General features: G+C 45.0%; 1 protein-coding gene across 2 annotated transcripts in view; it reads right to left on the reverse strand.

Annotated features, from left to right (window-relative positions):
• Positions 1-8,275: 8,275 nt before the first annotated feature.
• Positions 8,276-22,084, reverse strand: part of TMEM45A (transmembrane protein 45A) — a 37,561-nt gene continuing 23,752 nt past the window's right edge. For both annotated transcript variants that reach the window (XM_040338686.1, XM_040338687.1), the window contains exons 4-6: positions 13,061-13,245; positions 10,225-10,370; positions 8,276-8,928 (exon numbers count right to left, since the gene is read on the reverse strand). In XM_040338686.1, coding sequence (XP_040194620.1) covers positions 8,835-8,928; positions 10,225-10,370; positions 13,061-13,245 — 425 coding nt within the window. In that variant the 3' untranslated portion in view covers positions 8,276-8,834. The remainder of the gene's footprint in view (positions 8,929-10,224; positions 10,371-13,060; positions 13,246-22,084) is intronic.

Raw genomic sequence — 22,084 nt, forward strand, 5'->3', positions numbered from 1 at the left:
CTGTGATATGAAAGCGACACCATAATGGATGAGAGCAAATTCGTAATGCTGGATAATCAGCCAATTTCTTTTATTCATTTTAATGTTATATAAAACACAGTTTGTATTACAAATATGTGTTTGTGTTGGTGCCGTAAAAGTCCCATACATCCACTCTAGATTTTCTCTTTGGATATAGGCATTACAGATCAGCTCCCAGTTTCTACCACTGCTATGCTGTATATGACAGCTTTCCTCTTCCTGTCAATGGTTCTTATGGAAACAGCAGATGCCGTCTCCCACAGAATCATTAGCAACCAGTGATGTCACCTGGCCCCCAGGGATAGTTATATTGCCTATTAGACTAGAAAGTGTATAACTGATTTTTAACATTCCAGTTGACTCCCAAGTGGTTCAGATTCCCCTCCTGAACTTTAGCCATGTTTGTCCAACCTGCTCAAACCAAACCCAGGTATGTTCAGCTCATCACTAGTAATGATTAGCCAATACAATACGACCAGCCGCCGCAGTTTTACCCTGCAGAAGACTCTGGGGATGTTTGACACAGGTGCCAGGCTCTAGCAATGCCCATGCCATGTTGTGTAATGTGGCTGCACACTAACTAGATGAAAGCAGATCTCTGCAACTGTAACTCAATATTATTATTAAGGTACTTATATAGCGCCATCAATTTACGCAGCACTTTACATATACTATGTACATTCACATCAGTCCCTACCCTCAAGGAGCTTACAATCTAAGGTCCCTAACTCACATTCATATACTAGGGCCAATTTAGGCAGAAGCCAATTAACCTATCAGCATGTCTTTGGAGTGTGTGAGGAAACCGGAGTACCCGGAGGAAACCCACGCAGGCACAGGGAGAACATACAAAATCCAGGCAGGTAGTGTCGTGGTCAGGATACAAACCAGCAACCCGTTTTACTGCTAGGCGAGAGTGCTACTCACTACACCACCACTACCACCACAGGACAATGAAATATGGTAACATGCAAGGAGGGAAATCATTTTTTTTATAGACAATGTAGATACCATATAACATATATACACCAAATAACTGCACAATGTATCAATAAATTCATGTATTTATTTAATTTGCTGCATCATATAAAAATATTACATTATACATTATCAAGGTACAAATCATAGCACACAAAAAGCAGCAAAATTACTGAAAGTTTACAAAAGGACATCTAAAAATAAATATATTGTGTGTATTAAATAGAATTTGCATCTTAGAAAGTGTGTGGAATGGTGTGGGTGCCCACGTCTGGGCAATCTCTGCAAGAGCCAGACTGTGTGATACACAGCAACATTTAGTCTACTTTGCCAAAATAACGAGCACTTCCAAGAGTGTTCATGTTGGATTTTTTAGCAACTATCCTTTATTCTGCTTTTAGACCATAAAACAGTGGATATTCATATACGAAACCAGAAATCACTGATGTACAAGTATTTGTATTGCCTATAGTAATCAGTTAAATGTTTCCTGCCTCCACTAGAAAGTCTCTCCTGGAATATGTTTGGTTGTTCTAGTTAGCACCAGTCATTTTCCCCCTTCTTCCATTTTTGCTTAGGAGACCTCATGATCTAAATGGAGGCTTTCTCCCTGGTGTGGAAAAAGCCTCTTGAGGGTGGAGGGAGCGAGCGGTCAAGTCAGGACACTCCCTGCTTTGCAGATAGAGAAAGAAGCTGTGTGTTAGTGGGCATCCTGACACTCCTGCTCGCCCCCTCCCCCCTTAAGAGGCTCTCTCCACACCAGGAAGAAAGCCTCGCATTACAGTGGTGAGTTACAGACCGAAGAACAGGAAGTGAGCATTTCTCAGAAGAAATAAGGACATTTAAAAGCAAAATCGAAGGATGATGTAAGTAATGGAGGAATACACTAAGGTAAAGGAAGCTATTTAGGGGAAAAAAAATTTCCTTTACAACCCCTTTAAGGTTGGCTTGCAGGAGAGAAAGTGCATAGGGTGACAATCACTAGTCTGTGGATGTTTAACAATAATCCTCAAGACATGCAGGAGAAAGAGGCATGTCAGAGGCAGGATCTGAAGAACCATATAGCTCAGCAGAACTGTGCAGATTCCTGTGTGTTCAGGAACAAAAGGCACATCAAGCATGTGTTAAAGTGGAACTTCACTCTCTCAATCAACATTGACCATTTTTAATCCTTATGCCGATAGCATTAGCAAATAGATAGGAAAGCATATCATATTTACAAGACAGGCGCCTTCAGGAGGGTAGGAGGGGTTTTCTCAGCTAAGCACACCCACTTGTATGCATGCCTGAGCTAGGGGCAGATGAATTCCAGGAAGTAAATGCTACATGAATTATCCGCCCTTGTTCAAGATGGCCATGACCAGCAATGTTAGGAGGTGTTTTTTCTCTAAAAAATAAAGCATGGAGATGTGGATGGAGGAATGAATTTACTTAAAACGTATTTACCTAAAAATGAATTAAATCGCATTTAGTGTTTGGGGTGCTCATATGAAGCATGATTCCACTTTAAGCATATTGCACATTATGTCATCAAAACAAATATTTTAAAATATGACATCACCATTTCTATAACGCAGTAAACATACTTAGAGGAAACTAAAGCTGAGCCATTTGAAAAAAAGCTGTAAACATTAAAGTGTTTCAAGGCATTCATTATCAAATTAATTAGCATATCCAATATAACAATTTATATATATCCCATTTATACAATCTCACAAAATATACATTGCACTCCCATACACTGTAGCCCTAATTCAATAAACAAAATGCTAAATAAATATCTGAGTTACATTACGATGTCAGCATTTATTCTCACGTTATGGCACATGAAAAAATAATAATAAAGTGTACCCAATATTTGAAGGGAATTCATCTTCAAAAATATATATACTTCTGACTATTCTTTGGCTAGATTTTCCAGCATAAAAAGTGTCTCACGTTAAGGTATTTACAGTAGAAACTATTATGAAATGGTTCCCATATAAGTTATTGATGTACATTTCCTGAAAATGCTTTGTAACGTAAAGACTTAAGACCCTTTAAGCTGTTGTCCAGTTAATGCATTTCAAACTAGAAGAATACAAATAGATTATGATCAGAGCCCAGCCTCACCTCACGTACCATTTAAACTCTAGTAGACAGGCTGCACATTGATTGTTATAAGCATCCAAATGGTCTTATTAGACAAGTAAGTAAATGACAGTACACACTATAAAACCTTCCAATGCATTTCCAACGTTGACATATATATTTTTTTTTAGCAGAGACCCTAGCCATCCTATGCTGATAAATGTGCCCTGAGCAGGGAAATGCCACAGACCACAGACTATAGACCCCCTTCATATGGGTGTCATCCAGTCCATTCAACAGGAGGGATCAGATGTCCTGCTGAATTGGAGCAGAATGGGCCAGATGTCACTTTTGCCCATTAATTTTTTTCCACATTTTAAAATCTGAGGCCTCAACACACGATAGGTTAACCAGAGGACAACGGTCTGAAGGACCGTTTTCATCGGTCAAAACCGATCGTGTGTGGGCCCCATAGGTTATTTAACCATAGGTTAAAAAAAAAGCCAACTTGCTTTAAAATTAACCTATGGATTCCTAACTGATAGGTCAAAACCAATCGTTAGTAGGCACGACCATCGGTTAAAAACCTGCGCATGCTCAGAATCAAGTCGACGCATGCTTGGAAGCATTGAACTTCGTTTTTTTCAGCACGTCGTTGTGTTTTACTTCACCGCGTTCTGAAACGATCGGTTATGGTGTGTAGTCGTGAAGGACCATCAGTCAGCTTCATCGGTTAACCTATGACAAAGGTCCTTCAGACCGTTGTCCTCTGGTTAACCTATCGTGTGTACGAGGCCTAAGACTTTCCAGGCCCTTGTTGAATCTAAGGCCTTGTACACACGACCCAGTTTCTCGGCAAAAACCAGCAAGAAACTTGCTGGGAGATATTTTTTTGCCGAGGAAACCGGTCGTGTGTACATTTTCGTCGAGGAAACTGTCGAGAAACTCGACGAGCCAAAAAGAGAGCAAGTTCTCTATTTCCTTGACGGGAATGGAGAAAATTGGCTTGTCGAGTTCCTCGACAGCCTAACAAGGAACTCGACGAGCAAAACGATGTTTTTTTCGCCCGTCGAGTTCCTCAGTCGTGTGTACGATGCTTAAGGGTGGCTGGGTGAAAACGGACTTGGTCTGTTTACATCAGGCTACCTCAAATCTATTAGTTTAGGTCTGAAAAAATGGAAAGAGCCACAAACCATTTCCATTTTTTCCAGACCTGGAGGTAAGCAGATGTAAACTGATGCACATCTGTTTACATACGCTTGCCCATAGATTTCCATGGAGCTTCCGATCAGGTGACAAACTGGCTGTATCGCCCGTATGAAAGGGGGAAAATTTTGTCTAAATAAAAATATTTATATATCTGCATTATATTGTATATAAAAAGTAAAAAAACATGTTGAAATCAGTTTAAAAAACATATTTGTTTCTCTTAAAATGAAAGGGGTTATAAACCCTCATGTTTTTTCACTCTTATGCACCCTATGCATTAAGGTGAAAAAAATTCAGTTAACAGCCCCCCCAGTCTTTCTCACCTGTAATTCCCACGCCAGAGATGCGCTCTTCCCCTCTGGCCGTTGTGTCGGCTCTTGATTGGATAGTTTGATAGCAGCGCAGCCATTGGCTCCTGTTGCTGTCAATCCAATCCAATGACGGGGGCGCCAGGTCTATGGACGCAAATTATGGACTCGGGAGCGCTTCTCCCAGGGGGTTATATTATGCAGAGTGGAGCTACCAGCGCCGCTGAGGGACCCCAGAAGTCAAGAATCAGGGCCACTCTGTGCAAAACGAACTGCACAGTGGAGGCAAGTATGACAAGTTTGTTATAAAAAAAACAAGCCTTACAATCACTTTAAGATATTGAATTTAGGACAGTACTGTAGTCTGGCAGGGCACAGAGTACTCTTGTTATCTTCTATGCTTTGGTCCTTCAGTGCCAACACTGGTCATCCATAGTCACCCACCCATCCTATATTAATGCAGCTATTAATTCTAATGTAACCAACTATAATGAGCTTAGCATGCAATAGTATATCTTCTCAAGAAGAAAACTACCCCATAGGACCTTGCAGAAAGTTTATTGTTAACTTGAGTTATTGAAGATGCAAACGTTCAAGATGTCTTACATCCCTTCTTCAGAATGTATTAATTTAAAGAAAGTACACTGAGGTGTGGCTTCTATTGATGCATTTCAAAATGTCTAAAGCCTGAAGAAGGGCTCTAAGGTGTCCTGAAAGTGTGCATATTTAATAACTTAAAGGGGTCGTAAACCCTTGTGTTTTTTCACCTTAATGCATCCTATGCCCCCCCCCCCCATTTTACTCACCCGAGCCCCCAATTTCCGTGGGCTTGTCCCTGCCGTCCTTCTCTCCACAGAGTCCTGGCTTTGATTGGATAGATTGATAGCAGCACAACCATTGGCTTCCGCTGCTGTCAGTCAAATCCAATGATATGGGGGGAGCAGGGCCGAGTCATACACTTGGTGTCTATGGACACCTAGTGTATGACTCAGGAGCGCGTCCGCAAGGTAACCCCCTTGGGAGAGCACTTCTCCTAGAGGCTTATCTAATGTGAGGAGGATCCCCCGAGGGCCCCCAGAAGAGGAGGATCGGGGCCACTCTGTGCAAAACAAGCTGCACAGTGGAGGTAAGTATGACATGTTTGTTATTTTTTTTTTATAACAGAGGTTCTATCATTCCCCCACTCTACTAAAATGTTTTTATTTCTCAGTTTCATAGTAAAGTTTTATCCCTGATTTCCAGTTCTATATCTGTCAGAGGGACAGAAGTGTAGGAAAACCCCTCCAATCAGGACATGAATAGCAATAAAAATGTACAGAGCTTCTAATCCATTCCCACTCTTTCCACTATTGGCCATTAACAATACAATTGCATATAATCTCCGTGTAATCTCCTTTAGATTTGCTAAAAAGATCAAATCTAAACAATCCATTTAATTGGAATCAAATTATTATCAAATGCACCACATAGTTGAAGAAAGATCTAAAGAGGTTTGTACAACCAGACTGTATATTGTGTATTCAGTCTAACACCTATTCTATGATTAGAAACTCTATAATCCAAGTCTGTGTGGCTTATTCAGTAAGGCAGTACAAACACATAAATAATAGCATGCAGCGTGCTGTAACCAACCAACTGGAAATCATAAATAATATGTGTTGCAAAAACCGAAGTGTGGCCGCTATTGATTACCGCTCTCTAGACTTCCTGCTGCTCTTTGCATTACCATTTTCCAGTTTTTGCCCAAAAATGTATAAAGATATAAATGATCACATTCTACTTCTGAGACGGAAAAAAAAGTTGTTTGTGAAAAGATTACAAGGAGGTGGGGGGCTCTCCCTAATATTTAATTGCATTATCCACAACATTTGGTAAGAGATTTTTATACTGGGGCATGAACTGTATACTCCTATATCTACCACTCACCAGCATTGCCTCCAATTCATTCACATGGATAAGCAAGGTGGTACATTGAGGAAATACAGCATGTATAGTGGTGCTACATTACTAAAACGGGAGAGTGTAAAATGTTGTGCTTCTGAGTTTTTTCGTCAAAGCATAATTGAACAAGATGAAGTTAGAAGCGGATTGTTACCATGTACAGCTGCACCAGATTTTGCGCCGATTTTGGCAATATAGTGTATCTAGGAATTTGTCAATGTATTGTCACTGCTCCATTCTATGAAAAAATGTGGGTAGTAAGCCTGTGTTACTTCAAAAAACGAGGGCCATAGTGAAAACTCTTTTAGCCCAGGTTCACACTGGGCTGCGGGAGTGTAGCCCATCTGAACTCGCACGATTTCACTCCCGCTGGCAGTCCCGATTTCAGCCGCGATTTAAGAGACATCTGTGCAGGTTTCTGCACAGATGTCAATGTAAATCGCGGCCCGAAATCGCAAACAGTAGTACAGGAACTACTTTTTGAAATCGGTGCAGCGCCACAGATGCGGCGTCGCACCGATTAGGACGGTGCCATTGCCGACAATTGCCGGCAAATGCCGCCGATTTGAGATGCGATTTGACATGTGAAATCGCATCTCAAATCGTACCCAGTGTGAACCTGGGCTAAAGGGGACCATTCACTTTTGAAACGTCAGCCACCAGTTTGTTGCAAATTAACCGATTCTCAAATACACCATAATGTATTTTTTGCCACAAATAGCTACTTTCAGAACTACCCAATTCCATAGGAACAGCTTGACTCTCAGGCCTCGTACACACGACTGAGTTTCTCGGCAAAAACCAGCAAGAAACTTGCTGGGAGATATTTTTTTGCCAAGGAAACCGGTCGTGTGTACATTTTCGTTGAGGAAACTGTCGAGAAACTCGATGAGCCAAAAAGAGAGCATGTTCTCTATTTCCTTGACGGGAATGGAGAAAATTGCCTTGTCGACAGCCTAACAAGGAACTCGACGAGGAAAACGATGTGTTTCGGCCGGTCGAATTCCTCGGTCGTGTGTACGAGGCTTCAGGAGTCCGACCATGCCATCTGTTTTAGGACATTCTTCTTAAATGGCATTTTTCTCCTTTGTAACTAAAGTGGTAATTTCTTAAGTAATGTTAGGCCCCTTTCACACTGGGGCGTTTTTCGAGCATTTTTCGGGGGTTATTCAAGCGTTTTTCAGGCGAAGCCTCATCTGCAATCCCAATGTGAAAGCCGAGTGCTTTCAGAACCCTTTTTTATACTGCCAGCGCCCGAAAAACGCTGGTAAAGCACCGCTAAGACCCTAACGTTTTAGGGTGTTTTTGCAGTGCCTCAGTGTGAAAGGGCAAGGTATTTTTACAGCACTTTCAATTCATTTCAATGGAGAGGGGTGTTTTTGGAGCGTTTTTTTCAGCGCCCAAAAGCTGCTCCAAAGATGCTGCTTGCAGGACTTTTCTCAACGCCCCGCCAGTCCAACGCCTCAGTGTGAAAGGGCAAGGCGTTTTTACAGCGCTTTCAATTCATTTCAATGGAGAGGGGCCTTTTTGGAGCGTTTTTTTCAGCGCTCAAAAGCTGCTCCAAAGATGCTGCTTGCAGGACTCAGTGTGAAAGGGTCCATTGAGATGCATGGAGAGCGTTTTATGAGCGTTTTAATAGCGCTATTTTAATGCTAAAACGCTGTAAAAACGCTTCAGTGTGAAAGGGGTCTTAGTGAGGCGATGAGCAGAGAGATTAAGATTTGAACCCGGAAGGTAGTTTCTTTGCCAGGAATGTTGAGAGAAGTTAGTAAAATGACTGATGTACAACATAGGTTAGAAAAAGGGGTCTCCTAAAACTGATACTCTAGGCCAGACTCTCCCCTGAGAATCCAAGCCATTTGCTTTTTTTGGAACGATATACTCCTAAAAAAAAAAAAAAATTAATAAAACATTTTATAACCTAAATTAAGCTGATTAAAAAAATAATTTTCCAAAAACAGTAATTCTACTTTAAAAATGAGATTGAGAATGTTCAAATATTACCACTGACGGATGTCTAATCATCCAACAATCACAACGTTTTTTGCCGCAGAAGATGTACACGGTAAGATCTAGGATAGTCTTGTTTTACCATTAAAATTATAATCCCTAATCCCCAGATATATGTTATCCAGACGTGTGATACCATTATCTGAGTATTATATACAGTGGGTGGAGTCAAAATGTTACCATTATTATAGTTACTTTTTTACATTATTACATGTCAATTTGGTCTATTATACAATACAGTACAATTGATAGGAAACAGGATGTTGAAATCATCATAACCCAAAAGAGAATGGTGTACTAGAAGTCATCCTCAGAGTCTTGATCTCTTTGCTGGGATTTTAATAGCTCCATCTCCATTGTCTGAGCGCCCTTCAGCTTTTTGTTAACCACCCTGCAAGAAATACACAGACCAGGATTTATAAAAAGGTAACACTAAAACCGTTTTGGAAATTTATAATACAAGCAGAAGTAAAACGTTAGCCATAGACATCAGATGGTGATCAAACATGCATGCGCAATCCAACCACTAGACTGGAGTCGGCAACCAGTGGATCGCGGACAGGTGACTGGTAGATCACGTTCTGGGCTTGCTGACCCGCCATTCCAGAGCATCAAAGTGCAACGCAGAGGGACTACTTGTAAAGTTGGAGCTGCTGTAGTAGGGAGCAAGAGCCACATAAGCCGATGTCTCCTCTGTAGTGCCGCCTCCTGTCCCATCCAGAGTGGTGCCAGTAGCAGGAAATAAGAGATCAGGGCAGTGTGAAGCAATACACTGGGCATAATAGTATAGGGCTGCTTTCACACTGATTTGCTGTGGTTCACCCACACCGCAGGTGCAGTGCAGAGTACCTGCAGCTTTCATGTGGGTTTAGCTGACTGTTTACATCACAGGTGTCAACACACAAGGCCCATGGGCCGAATCCGGCCCTCCAGGCCATTTCATGTGGCCCTCAAACCTCTCCTGCAGCTGCAGGTCCTACTCCAGACCCCTACTTTCTGCTTTCAAGCAATGCATCCAGCTTCTTCCCAGCAGCAGCATAAGGAAAGGGGGGTGCACTGTGATGTAAGGGAGAGTAGGGGCCTCAACTTCTGATGGTGGGGTGGCTCTTGACATCTAATGTAAGGGGAGGGCATGCACTGGAATCTAATCTTACAGATACAACCGGCCATCATAATGCTGATGCGGCCCACAATGAAATTGAGTTTGACACTCCTGATTTACATGGTACACCAGCCCTAAAGAGCTGAGCATAATGGGGACACACATACATACTGTACCGTTGTGGTCACTGAACCAACACATACACTGAAACCAATATACATTTGTAAACGATACGTTTACTAATTGCACTACAATGTGTTTGCTTTTATTGATCATAGTTTTAATTAGCTTTGGAACAAATGAGAAAGTTAGAGAGCTAATGTGGAATCAATATATTGAGAGCTCTACTAGCTCATTTCAAGTACACGTATGTCCTTCTAACAAATGCACACCGCAAGGCAAAACAGTGTAATGGTGGACTTTGTACATAGCACTTCTTACTTATACCTACAGAGTATTATACAGAGTACCTAGGTATTATAAGACGTTTTATTATCTATTACATTCAAGGAAGTTTTTAGACCATTGCTAATTAATAAGCAATTCAAGTCTTCCATTAAAACAATGTAAAGGAATACTGCTTACCACATAACTACTCCATAATTCACACCCACGATCAGAAGAGCAAAGGCGAAATGCCAGCAGTAGCACATTGTAATAAACATTATATTGCTGTGATCGTTCTGATTCCACTCAGGGCCACCACCAGGAGGGAACAGCACAAATCCAATCTGAAACACATAAAAACAATGCTGATTAGTGACATAAAATACAATTTTTCTTTTAAACAAACTAGCTACCCTATAATCTGGATCACTCGCATGAAAACAGTAAAGCAGATCTCCCATAGCCAACTCACCCTATTGGCCCACAAAGTACCAAATCACACTTTCTGGCCAATAGGAAGGTTAGGGGAGAAGAAATGGATAGACCACATTGAATAGCAAAAAAAACAGCAATATCAAGTGGGAATAAAATCTTCTTCTTCTCTATTCCCTAAAGAACCTAGACAGCACCTGATCCTCGCAGCTCCAATATTCTATAGACTCTAGAGAATGGGCTTTGAAGAATGTTGAAGAACTGTTAGCACAGATACTGTTGCATTCTTTCTAGAAGTAGGTGCTACTTGTGTGGAGGCAGATGACTTTATGAGACCGCAAACATTGTAATGACCACATGGTGGCAGCAGCGCTCCAACCAAAGTGAACACCAAGCTTTGCAATTCAACAAATTTGGATAGGCTGATGACTACATGAAATGTGATGACCATCTATGTTTACTGAAAACGTAACTACTCAGAAAGCAGCTGTTTTTTTGTTTTGTTTTTTACCAATAAAACTCTATCTACAAAAGCACACGACCCATTTTGAGGGGGAACTGTGAAAAAACAAACAAATGCGAGCCGGCAGGCTCTTTATTGCGCGACAGACAGGCAATGGGGTTTATTTACTAAAGGCAAATCCACTGTGCACTACAAGTACACTTGGAAGTGCATTCACTGTAGATCTGAGATCTGAAATGAGGGGAAGCTCTGCTGATTTCTATCATCCAATCAGGTGCAAGCAAAAAATGCTGTTTTTTATTTTCCTTGCATGTCCCCCTCCGATCTACAGCGACTGCACTTCCAAGTGTACTGGTAGTGCACAGTGGATTTGCCTTTAGTAAATAAACCCCAATGTCGTTCTTGCAATAAAACAAGCTTGCCTGCCTGTTCTCAATCTGCTATAGAATGTACACTGAGCTGCGCATGAGCAGCACAACATGGTGCCGGCGAGAGGAGGAGAGTTATTTATGCTTTAAAGGAAATTGATACTGAAAGAAATACAAAGGGGGCCAATGCTGACCTCCTTCTCAAAACGCTGGTTTCCTAGACGTGAAAAAACGATTGTGTGTACGGGACATTAGCCTTATAATAACCGGGATAATTCGTTACTCGGCAAAGCTTGAAGATTCCATTAAAGTGTTACTAAACCCAGACCCTGTTATAGATTCACTATATCTGGTCTCGCACAGTACACAGAAACGTGGAAATGCAAGTATTTTAGTAAATATAAACTGCTAAATACCTTTTCTCATCAGCAGTATATAGCAGTCTTGTGACTTCTATCAGTGTCCAGCCAAGCACTGGTTTAAGCTTGTATGAGGATTTTTCATTATCATTTGACTGTCCTATGATGCTGCCTAACCCCCCTGCTGACCCTCTGTCTGGACAGTCCTTTTTGGCCCAGTGCTGATTACATACAGGGCTCAAGTCCTGCGGGAACGTGTGGGAACAGAGTTCCTGCACTTTTTTTACAGCAGGAACTCAGTTCCCTTTGCAGGACTAGAGCAGCCGAGCCGCCCGAGCCGCCAATCCTTCACTAAGCGCCGATGCCCAGCTCTAGTCACTGTCAGGGGCAGGCGAACCTTAGTAATCCTTTATGCTACTGGCCGCTTCCTATATATGGATTCAACGGGTAGTGTGCGAGTATTCCGTCACTTCCTCGATGCCGCAATGTCTCCTGGGAGCTTTTGTCATTGTTCCCAGGAGACATTGCGGAGGTCTGCCGCGAGTTATCGCGGGATTTAGAAAGAACTTGCTTCTTTCTAAGCAAGCGGTTTAGTAATTATGCATATGAGCGTATCATTTTTTTGGTGGGGGAGTGGATCTTGGGTGGGAGTTCCCACACTTTTTTTCCCCAGGACTTGACCCCTGATTACATACACCCTCCCAAAAAACACTATCTAGTAATACACACCAAACTGAGCATGTGCAGAGTGCACCCAAGGCACCATGCTATCAGCAGATGGATTGGGGACGTGAAAGGGGGGGGGGGATCAGAAAAGACAGGATCAAACAGCATTTTTACACAATGTGGAGGATTAACCCCTGAGGCTCCACTTTACTGCATATACAGACTAATTTTACTGTTGTGGGTTTAGTAACACTTTGGGGTTGATTTACTTTAGGGGAAATATACTGTGCACGCTGCAAGTGCGTTTGCTCCAGAGCTTAATAAATGAGGTAAAGATTCACTTTGCAAAGAATACCTAATCGTGCGGAAGGAAAATAAATTAAAAAAACAGAATTTTTGCTTGCACATGATTGGTTGATGGAAGCCAGCAGAGCTTCTGCTCATTTACCAATCTCTGGAGCAACTGCACTTTGCAAACAGTCCCCAGTCCATTTGCCTTTAGTAAATCAACCCCTTTAATTCATTCATTACATCAGGGATCCTCAAACTACGGCCCTCCAGCTGTTGCGGAACTACACATCCCATGAGGCATTGTAAAAACTCTGACATTCACAGAAATGACTGGGCATGATGGGAATTGTAGTTCCAGAACAACTGGAGGGCCGTAGTTTGAAGACCCCTGCCTTACATGGCTGTAAAGAGCCGCTTTAAGCCACAAGGTGTAGCCCCGCCCACCCCACACTTACCTGCCAGAACCAACTGCCTTGTAATATACACAGACTGCATCGGAAGAGCTCCAGGATGATATTTCCACGAAAGAAGACCTCTAGAAATATACACAGCGCTCCACCAAATACCGCGAACAAGAGGAGCAGATGAATGTGAAGGTCCAGCTCCTGCCTGCCATGGACATGATAGTAGAACAGGAATCCTAAATGATAGAGAAAAAGTCTCTTTGATTAGAATGCATTTCACCACTACAGCTCTTCAAGAAATATATACCGTATTTATCGGCGTATACCGCACACTTTTTTCCCCTTAAAATAAGGGGGAAATCGTTGGTGCGCGATATACGCCGATACCCGTTTCCCACGCTGTGTTTGAACGCCGCCGCCGACATATACCGAGCGCAGTACACTCAGCCAGGCTCGGCTCCCCTTGCGGTCTTGCGCTGTGCGGCACAGGGCGTGACCGCGAGGGGAGCCGAGCCTGGCCGAGTGTACCTGAGTGTACTGCGCTCAGTATATGTCGTCGGCGGCGTTCAAACACAGCGCGGTAAGCGGGGATCGACTCAGAAACATCGCGGGAGAAGCAGGGAGGACACCACCAGGGCCGCCGATGGACGCCGGGCAAGACACCGACGAGGGGCATTCAAACTGAGTATTTTCTTTTTTTCCTGAAATTTCCCTTCCAGGTTGGGGGTGCGCGCTATACGCCGGGGGCGCGTTATATGAAGATAAATACGGTACATGCTGCAATCACTAGGAGATAATACCATATTTATAAACAACCCAACTCAACCATTGACAATTTAATCACAGAAAATAGCATTCTTACAATAATCCTGTTATCCTAAACTTTGTTATTTCAAATTAAAGTGTGTTTTAACCACTTCCGTACCGTATGATGTCATATGACGTCCTGGACTTCAGTGGGGGTATCTGAATGATGGGTGCAGCTACAGGCATCATTTAGATATCCTTCTTTTCAGGCGGCGATTCTGCGCACCATAAGAACGATCATATCGGCAGTTCCGCCACTTGATCGTTCTTACAGGCGGCGGAAGGGGACATTTCCCCCCCTCCCGCCGCCACCCGATGCTTCTCCGGGCTCTCCCGTGCCATCGGAGTCCCGGAGAACGAATTGGCCGGCGCCGAATGAAGAGCATAGAGATTTGCGGTGACCAGATGGTCACCGGTCATCTCTATGACCGTCGGAGGCCCGTGCGCGACGTTACGCCCGAGTACCCGGAAGTAAACAAAGCCGCAAAAGCCAGCATGAGATCGTGATTTTTTTTTTGTCCTGATCTCATGCTTTTCAGCCTGGAGGAGAGATGTGGGGTCTTTTTGACCCCGCATCTCTCCATAAAGCGGACCTGTCACACACATTTCTATTACAAGGGATCAAAAAAAAAAAAAGTGCAAAAATAAAAAGAATTAAGTAAAAAAATATATATATATATATATATATATATATATATATATATATATATATATATATATATATAAAAATAATTTAAAACACCCCTGTCCCCAGTAGCTCGTGCTCAGAAGCGAACACGCATGTAAGTCCCGCCAACATATGTAAACGCTGTTCAAACCACACTTGCAAAGTATCGCCGCGTGCATTAGAGCGAGAGCAATAATTCTAGCACTAGACCTCCTCTGTGACTCTAAACTGGTAACCTGTAAAAAAAATTAAAGCGTCACCTATGGAGATTTTTAAGTACCGAAGTTTGGCGCTATTCCATGAGTGTACACAATTTTTTAAAGTGCGACATGTTAGGTATCTATGTACTCGGCGTAACATCATCTTTCACATTATACAAAAAAATTGGGCTAACTTTACTATTTTGTTATTTTTCATTCAATGGAAACAAAGATAATGGGCCATATTCTCGTAGATCGGCGCATATTTACTCAGGTGTAGCGCATCATAGTTGCGCTACGCCGGCTTAACTTGGAGAGAGCTCTCCCATATTCCCGTACCACATGCGTCCTACGTTGCGCTCGCGGAGCTGAAATGTGTCGGCGTAAGTAGGCGCAAGTGACGGTAGGAGGGATGTGGGCGTGAAGAATGCTAATGAACCGTGACCCCATGCAAATGATGTCCAGACCGAACGGAGCATGCGCCGGACGTGCCCCGCCCTCTGCGCATGCGCAAAACAACAGTAGGCGTAAATCCCTGCTGAGTTGGGCCGGCCCAGTGTATAAATGCGTCACCACATGCGCCCAACGAGTGCAAAGTGACTCCATTGATTCTGTTGGTGGAGATTTTTCTCTTTAGCTTTGCAATGCCTGGACCCAGGAAGGAAAGGAGAAAAAAGAATTTCAGCCAAGATGAGAGGGCCATCGTAGTCTCTGCCATGGAGAGATACGATTCAAGACTCCATGGTGCTGACAGTGGCAGCACAAGTAAAACCAAAAAGGAGGAGATCCTTAGGAAAGTGACTGCCCAGGTCAATGCCTTAGGCCATGAGGCAAGGACCCCCCAGGAAATTCAGAAAAAAATGAATGACCTGCGTGGTGTGGTCAGGAACAAGATGGCCATCATTGCAAAGCATGCCAGGGGCACAGGAGGGGGGCCACCCTGTTCTACCCGGCTCACTCAAGAGGAGGAAGTGATTGCCCACTGCCTTCGGAGGGAGCAGGTGGAGGGCCTGGAGGGCCATGACTCAAGTGAGCCACCCATGAGGACAGGTAAGTGTGTTTTATCTTCTGGTGTGTTGCATGTGTGGTGGGGGTGGTGGGTTATGTGACAAGTGTGTTGGTCCACCAACATGTGACTGTTTTGTGTCATCCACAGGTGAGCAGGATGAAGCGGGGCCATCCAATGCTGCCAGTGGCCGTCACAGACCATCATCCACTGAGCAGTCTGCTTCTGTGACTGACCTCCTGGGAAGCCAACAGGCCTTGGTGGAGGGGAGTGGTCAGTCCTCCGCGCAGGAGGTTGTTGAGGAGGAGGTCCATGAAGAGGAGGTCCAGGAAGAGGTGGTCCAGGAAGAGGTGGTCCACAGCGAGCAGGAGGTCTTCCTTTTTTTGGAGGAGTCGCATGTGGTGGCAGGACCATCACAAAGCCCCCGCATATCCAGCCCCTCAGGGTCCTCCAACACCCTCTCCAGTCCCTCCCGTCCCATCCCCCTCATCTCCAGCCCCTCCAGGTCCTCACTCTATGCAAGGGGCCCAGCCACTCCTGTCCCCAGGAGGGCTACCCACAGGACAAGGGGTGCGGCAGAAATGCTTCATGAGAATCTGGCCAGGCAGCAGGACCAGCAAACCCGTCATATGGGTGAAATCTTGGTGGAGTTGAGGCGCCTGTCCGACAGCTTGGCCTCCTTGGGAGCAGTACCAGATGCTCTGCAAGATGTGGCTGGAAACTGCGCAGCCACAATCACCAGCCTGGGTGAGCTGCAGACTACAACTGCCGAACTTGTGGGGGAGGTCAGGTGCCTGCGAAGGGCTGTTCAGGCCCAGACAGCTACCCAGGAGTCATTGCTCACCCGCATAGCACTAGCTTTGGAGGGCAGACAGGCAGGCAGGGAGGCACCTGGGAATGTTCCTCCACCTGGAGATGTTCCTCCACCTGATGCCCCAGCTCCCCCCAGGCAAGTGAGGGCCAGGAACCTGGGCACCAGGCGTAGCCCGCGCCGGGGCAAGTGATTATTTATTGTTCATTTGCTCTGGTTAAGAGCTTATTTTATTATTTGCTCTGGTTAAGAGCTTATTTTATTATTTGCTCTGGTTAAGAGCTTTTTTTTTTAGTTTGGGTGCTGCACACAGGCAGTGTTGCAGAGTACAGTGTGAATGGTGTGTGAATGTGGGGTGGTGACATTCCTGCCAGTAAGGGGTGTCACCCTCGGGCGCTGGTGATAAGTTCTCCCCAGGTCCGTATGAATGACGTATGAATGGACAGCAACATCATTGGGGCCTTGACGCGGCGTTGCTGCTCCTTAGTACCGTGCGGTGTACTTCGGTCTAATCCAATGTTCTGTGCATGTGGGGTGTGTGTTAGGGACCACAGTGGTGTGCATGCGTGCATTTTCTGTGTGCCATGTTTAATGTTTGTGTTTAACGTTCAAAGATTCGCTCCACGAGACATCTCCTGACTGCTGTACCATCAGCAGACGGGGTAGCCTCGGTTAGGGGGGGACATGGTGGTTGGGGGGTCAGGTCATCACGTAGGTCAATCTGCAGGCCCTTTCTCACTGCGAAGTTGTGCAGCACGCAACATGCAGCGATGATTTGGCACACGAAGTTGGGGGAATACAGCAGGGTACCCCCAGTCTTATCCAGGCATCGAAATCGTGACTTAAGGAGGCCAAATGTTCGCTCAACCACTGCACGGGTGCGTGCGTGTGCTTCGTTATATCTTCTCTCTCCTGGTGTTTGCGGATTGCGGAATGGAGTCATGAGATGAGGTCCCAGGGCATATGCAGAGTCACCTGGAAGGGAAAAGACAGGAGGATGTTAGTCATGCATGTGCCCCTCGTGATGTCTGCATCATGGGGGGGGACAGTCATACCTGACACCCATGTCACTCACCAACCAGCCAACTGTCCCCATACACATTCTGCTCAAATTGTCTTGGGATGTCACTTTGCCTGAATATAAAGCTGTCATGGCTGGATCCGGGGTGTTTTGCACGGACGTGCCATATGAGGCCATGTGCATCCACGATCACTTGGACATTGATAGAATGCCAATGTTTTCTGTTGCGGTATATGTGCTCGGTCTCGTGGGGGGGCTGTATTGCCACATGGGTACAATCAATTGCACCCACAGTGCGTGGGAAACCATCAATTAGGCAGAAATCTGTCATTGCCTTCAGCCGCATGTCCTCCTGGGTGGGTCTGATTATGTGGTGCGACATGCGTCGGAGTATTGCGGGGACAACTTGGTGCACGCATCTACTCATGCTGGTTTGGGATATCCCAACCACGTCTCCACTGGTTCTTTGAAAAGAGCCTGTGGCAAGAAAATGCAATGTTGCCAGGACCTTCACCAGTGGCTGCACTGCATGGGATCGTTGTGTTGGGCTGCTGATGTCATTCTTCAGGGCTCTGGTAATTTCAAGTATGGCATCAGGGCTGAATCTATAACGGTGAAACACATCCACATCAGCCATGCCAAAGAGGCTAATGCGCTGTGGGTAGATCCTCTCACGTGCCCTCCTCCGTGCCCTCCTCCTTCTAAGTGCCTCTTCCTCCTCACACACTAGCAGTGCTAAGACCACGCCTGCCCCTGGCATGTTGGCATACGAATGTGTTGTCCGCAAAATTTGGTTGCTCAGCTCGTCCGGGATGGTGCTGCTGTATTTGCTTTTTTCAAGCTAACTTACTCAGGTCTGGAGCAAAGTTAACCGAGCTTTATAAGGGGTAACTTTCAGCCGGACAATCGTCTTACGCGCACAGCGCGTAGCCTAAGCCGATCGCGCGTAGGTTCGGGAATCAGCGCATCTACATCATTTGCATATTTGAATACTAATTCTATGGCAGCCTAGGATGCCATCAGCTGAAATATACGCCTACGCTGCGTAAACTTAAACTAGTTAAGACGGACAGGAGTAGCCTGGTTTCTGGCGGATCTGGTTCTGTGACTACGGCGCATAGATAGGACGGCGCATCTTTACACTTACGCCGCGCATCTCCATATACGCCGGTGTAACTTGTTTGAGAATATGGCCCAATGTGTTCCGCATTAACTTTCTATGGCATGCAATAACGCATCTGGCCAGAGCTGGGGGCACCGGAGAGCTTCGGAAACACTCGGGGACAGCTCAGCTGAACCCGGAAACACTCGGGAGCGGAGTATTTCTGAGTGATTCTGAACGACTCCGAACCGTTACGAGTTTCACCGGTGACCCCTCCACCTCTGGCCAAATGCGGTACTGCACACCCCATTGGCTTAAATCCTGCCCCTTTTGCGAGACAACACTCGCAAACCGAGTCAGGCTTTTAAAAAAAAGTTGCTCACCTTTCAAAACGCTTGTTAACCGTGGCGTTACTCATTAACCAAGGTTCCACTGTACCTTTAATTAAAACTGCATGTTGGAACAATCAATGGATCAAACCAGAGATAGAGGCAGCTAACTCATATTTCCTTTGAAGGATATCTAAAACCAAACATGTAATATATTGCAGCTCTCCAGGTCTTAGATGTGGTGGCTGCATTAGTTTTCTTTTTCCAAGCAAAGCACAATTTCTGCCAGTACAGATACATTCACGTTTATCTTATCAGAATTCCAGTGCCCTTGTCACCTCCTGTGTACTGTACTGAAATATCAAACAATGTTATCAGCTTTCCCAGCCATCTTCTGTGAACTACAAAAATAATGCAAATCAGGAAAGCAGCCTTGGGTGACAACACTGATCTTCCATAGATACAGTGCAGCAAGCGAGCAATGTCACCCTAGCACAGAAAGTGTTCGTTTCAGGATCACCAGGAGAAAATAGAAGGAACAAAGCCTAAAAAAGGGAAACAAATGCAGCCACCACATCAGGATAACAGATAAACTGCACACATTTAATTTTTTTATTTTTGGGTTCAGACTTTACTTTTAGGCCTCATTAGGGGTGCAACGGATCAAAAAAACTCACGGTTCGGATCGTTCCTCGGATCAGAGTCACGGATCGGATAATTTTTCGGATCACCACCATATAGTCCCCACTGTAATGTCCACATCTCCCCCCCCCCCACTGTAATGTCCACAGACATATCCCCCACTGTAATATCCACAGACATCTCCCCACTGTAATGTCCACATCTCCCCCACTGTAATATCCACAGACATCTCCCCACTGTAATGTCCACGTCATCTCCCCACTGTAATGTCCACATCTCCCCACTGTAATGTCCACGTCATCTCCCCACTGTAATGTCCACGTCATCTCCCCACTGTAATGTCCACATCTCCCCACTGTAATGTCCACGTCATCTCCGCACTGTAATGTCCACGTCATCTCCCCACTGTAATGTCCACGTCATCTCCCCACTGTAATGTCCACAGACATCTCCCTACTGTAATAGACACGTCATCTCCCCCACTGTAATGTCCACGTCATCTCCCCACTGTAATGTCCACGTCATCTCGCCACTGTAATATCCACGTCATCTCCCCACTGTAATGTCCACAGACATCTCCCTACTGTAATAGACACGTCATCTCCCCCACTGTAATGTCCACGTCATCTCCCCACTGTAATGTCCACAGACATCTCCCTACTGTAATAGACACGTCATCTCCCCCACTGTAATGTCCACGTCATCTCCCCACTGTAATGTCCACGTCATCTCCCTACTGTAATGTCCACAGACATCTCCCCCACTGCAATATCCACAGACATCTCCCCCACTGTAATATCCACAGACATCTCCCCCACTGTAATGTCCACATCTCCCTACTGTAATGTCCACGTCATCTCCCCACTGTAATGTCCACGTCATCTCCCCACTGTTATGTCCACGTCATCTCCCCCACTGTAATGTCCACGTCATCTCCCCCACTGTAATGTCCACAGACATCTCCCTACTGTAATGTCCACGTCATCTCCCCCACTGTAATGTCCACGTCATCTCCCCCACTGTAATGTCCACGTCATCTCCCCACTGTAATGTCCACGTCATCTCCCCCACTGTAATATCCACAGACATCTCCCTACTGTAATGTCCACGTCATCTCCCCACTGTAATGTCCACGTCATCTCCCTACTGTTATGTCCACGTCATCTCCCCCACTGTAATATCCACAGACATCTCCCCACTGTAATGTCCACGTCATCTCCCTACTGTAATGTCCACGTCATCTCCCCCACTGTAATGTCCACGTCATCTCCCCCACTGTAATGTCCACAGACATCTCCCCCACTGTAATATCCACAGACATCTCCCCACTGTAATGTCAACGTCATCTCCCTACTGTAATGTCCACGTCATCTCCCCCACTGTAATGTCCACAGACATCTCCCTACTGTAATATCCACAGACATCTCCCCACTGTAATGTCCACGTCATCTCCCTACTGTAATGTCCACGTCATCTCCCCCACTGTAATGTCCACAGACATCTCCCTACTGTAATGTCCACGTCATCTCCGCACTGTAATGTCCACGTCATCTCCGCACTGTAATGTCCACGTCATCTCCCCACTGTAATGTCCACGTCATCTCCGCACTGTAATGTCCACGTCATCTCCGCACTGTAACTGTAATGTCCACGTCATCTCCGCACTGTAGACAGCGGCGCAGGCGCACCAACCGTGCCGTTTTTGTGAATGGCATTATTGGGGTTAATGCCGTATTTTCCCGCATTCGCAGGGACCTGCTGGTCCCACGAGCATGCGTGGTAGTGACATCATCGCCGCTCTGGCCAATAACAGCGCCGATAACAGGAAGAATGCCACATAATGAGCTAGTATGCTAGGCGTTTGAAAACTTTAAGAGTTCCATTTTTATATGCAATCAGGCAGGCCCTTGCACTACATGGCTTTGGTAAATCTGAAGACAAAAATCTGCAGAAAATCTAACAGTGTGTATGGGGCCTAACTTAATCACAGGGCTATGACTAGTTTGTGCTGAAAAGTCTTCACTAGAGTGAAGCATGGGGCATTCAGTTATCCCCTGTCTAGTATAAAGGGAAAGGGAGGTAACTGCTCCAGGTGGATATGCTTAGGTAATCAACCTCCTCTCAAAGACCAAGGGTGCTGGCAATGCGTATAGCAAAGAACAAAAAAGGTGTTTGGACAGCCGCACTCCAGAAAAATCCCTAAGTTGCTTTTATTGGTAAAATTGGAAAAAAAGCACTACAAGCCACAGCAAGAAAAATAGGACACACAGCTGATGCGTTTCGCACTAGTACTTAGTCATAGCTTAAAGGATCACTAAAGGAATTTTTTTTTTTTTAGCTAAATAGCTTCCTTTATCTTACTGCAGTCCTGGTTTCATGTCCTTATTGTTCGTTTTTGCTTTGAAGTTGCTGTAATTCTGCTGTGATCTCCACACTTCCTGGTTGTCTGTTTCCTTATAACCACAGTACTGGAAGCTTTTCACAGTGGTC

Source organism: Rana temporaria, chromosome 2 (genome assembly GCF_905171775.1).
Source record: "Rana temporaria chromosome 2, aRanTem1.1, whole genome shotgun sequence".
Taxonomy (NCBI): domain Eukaryota; kingdom Metazoa; phylum Chordata; class Amphibia; order Anura; family Ranidae; genus Rana; species Rana temporaria.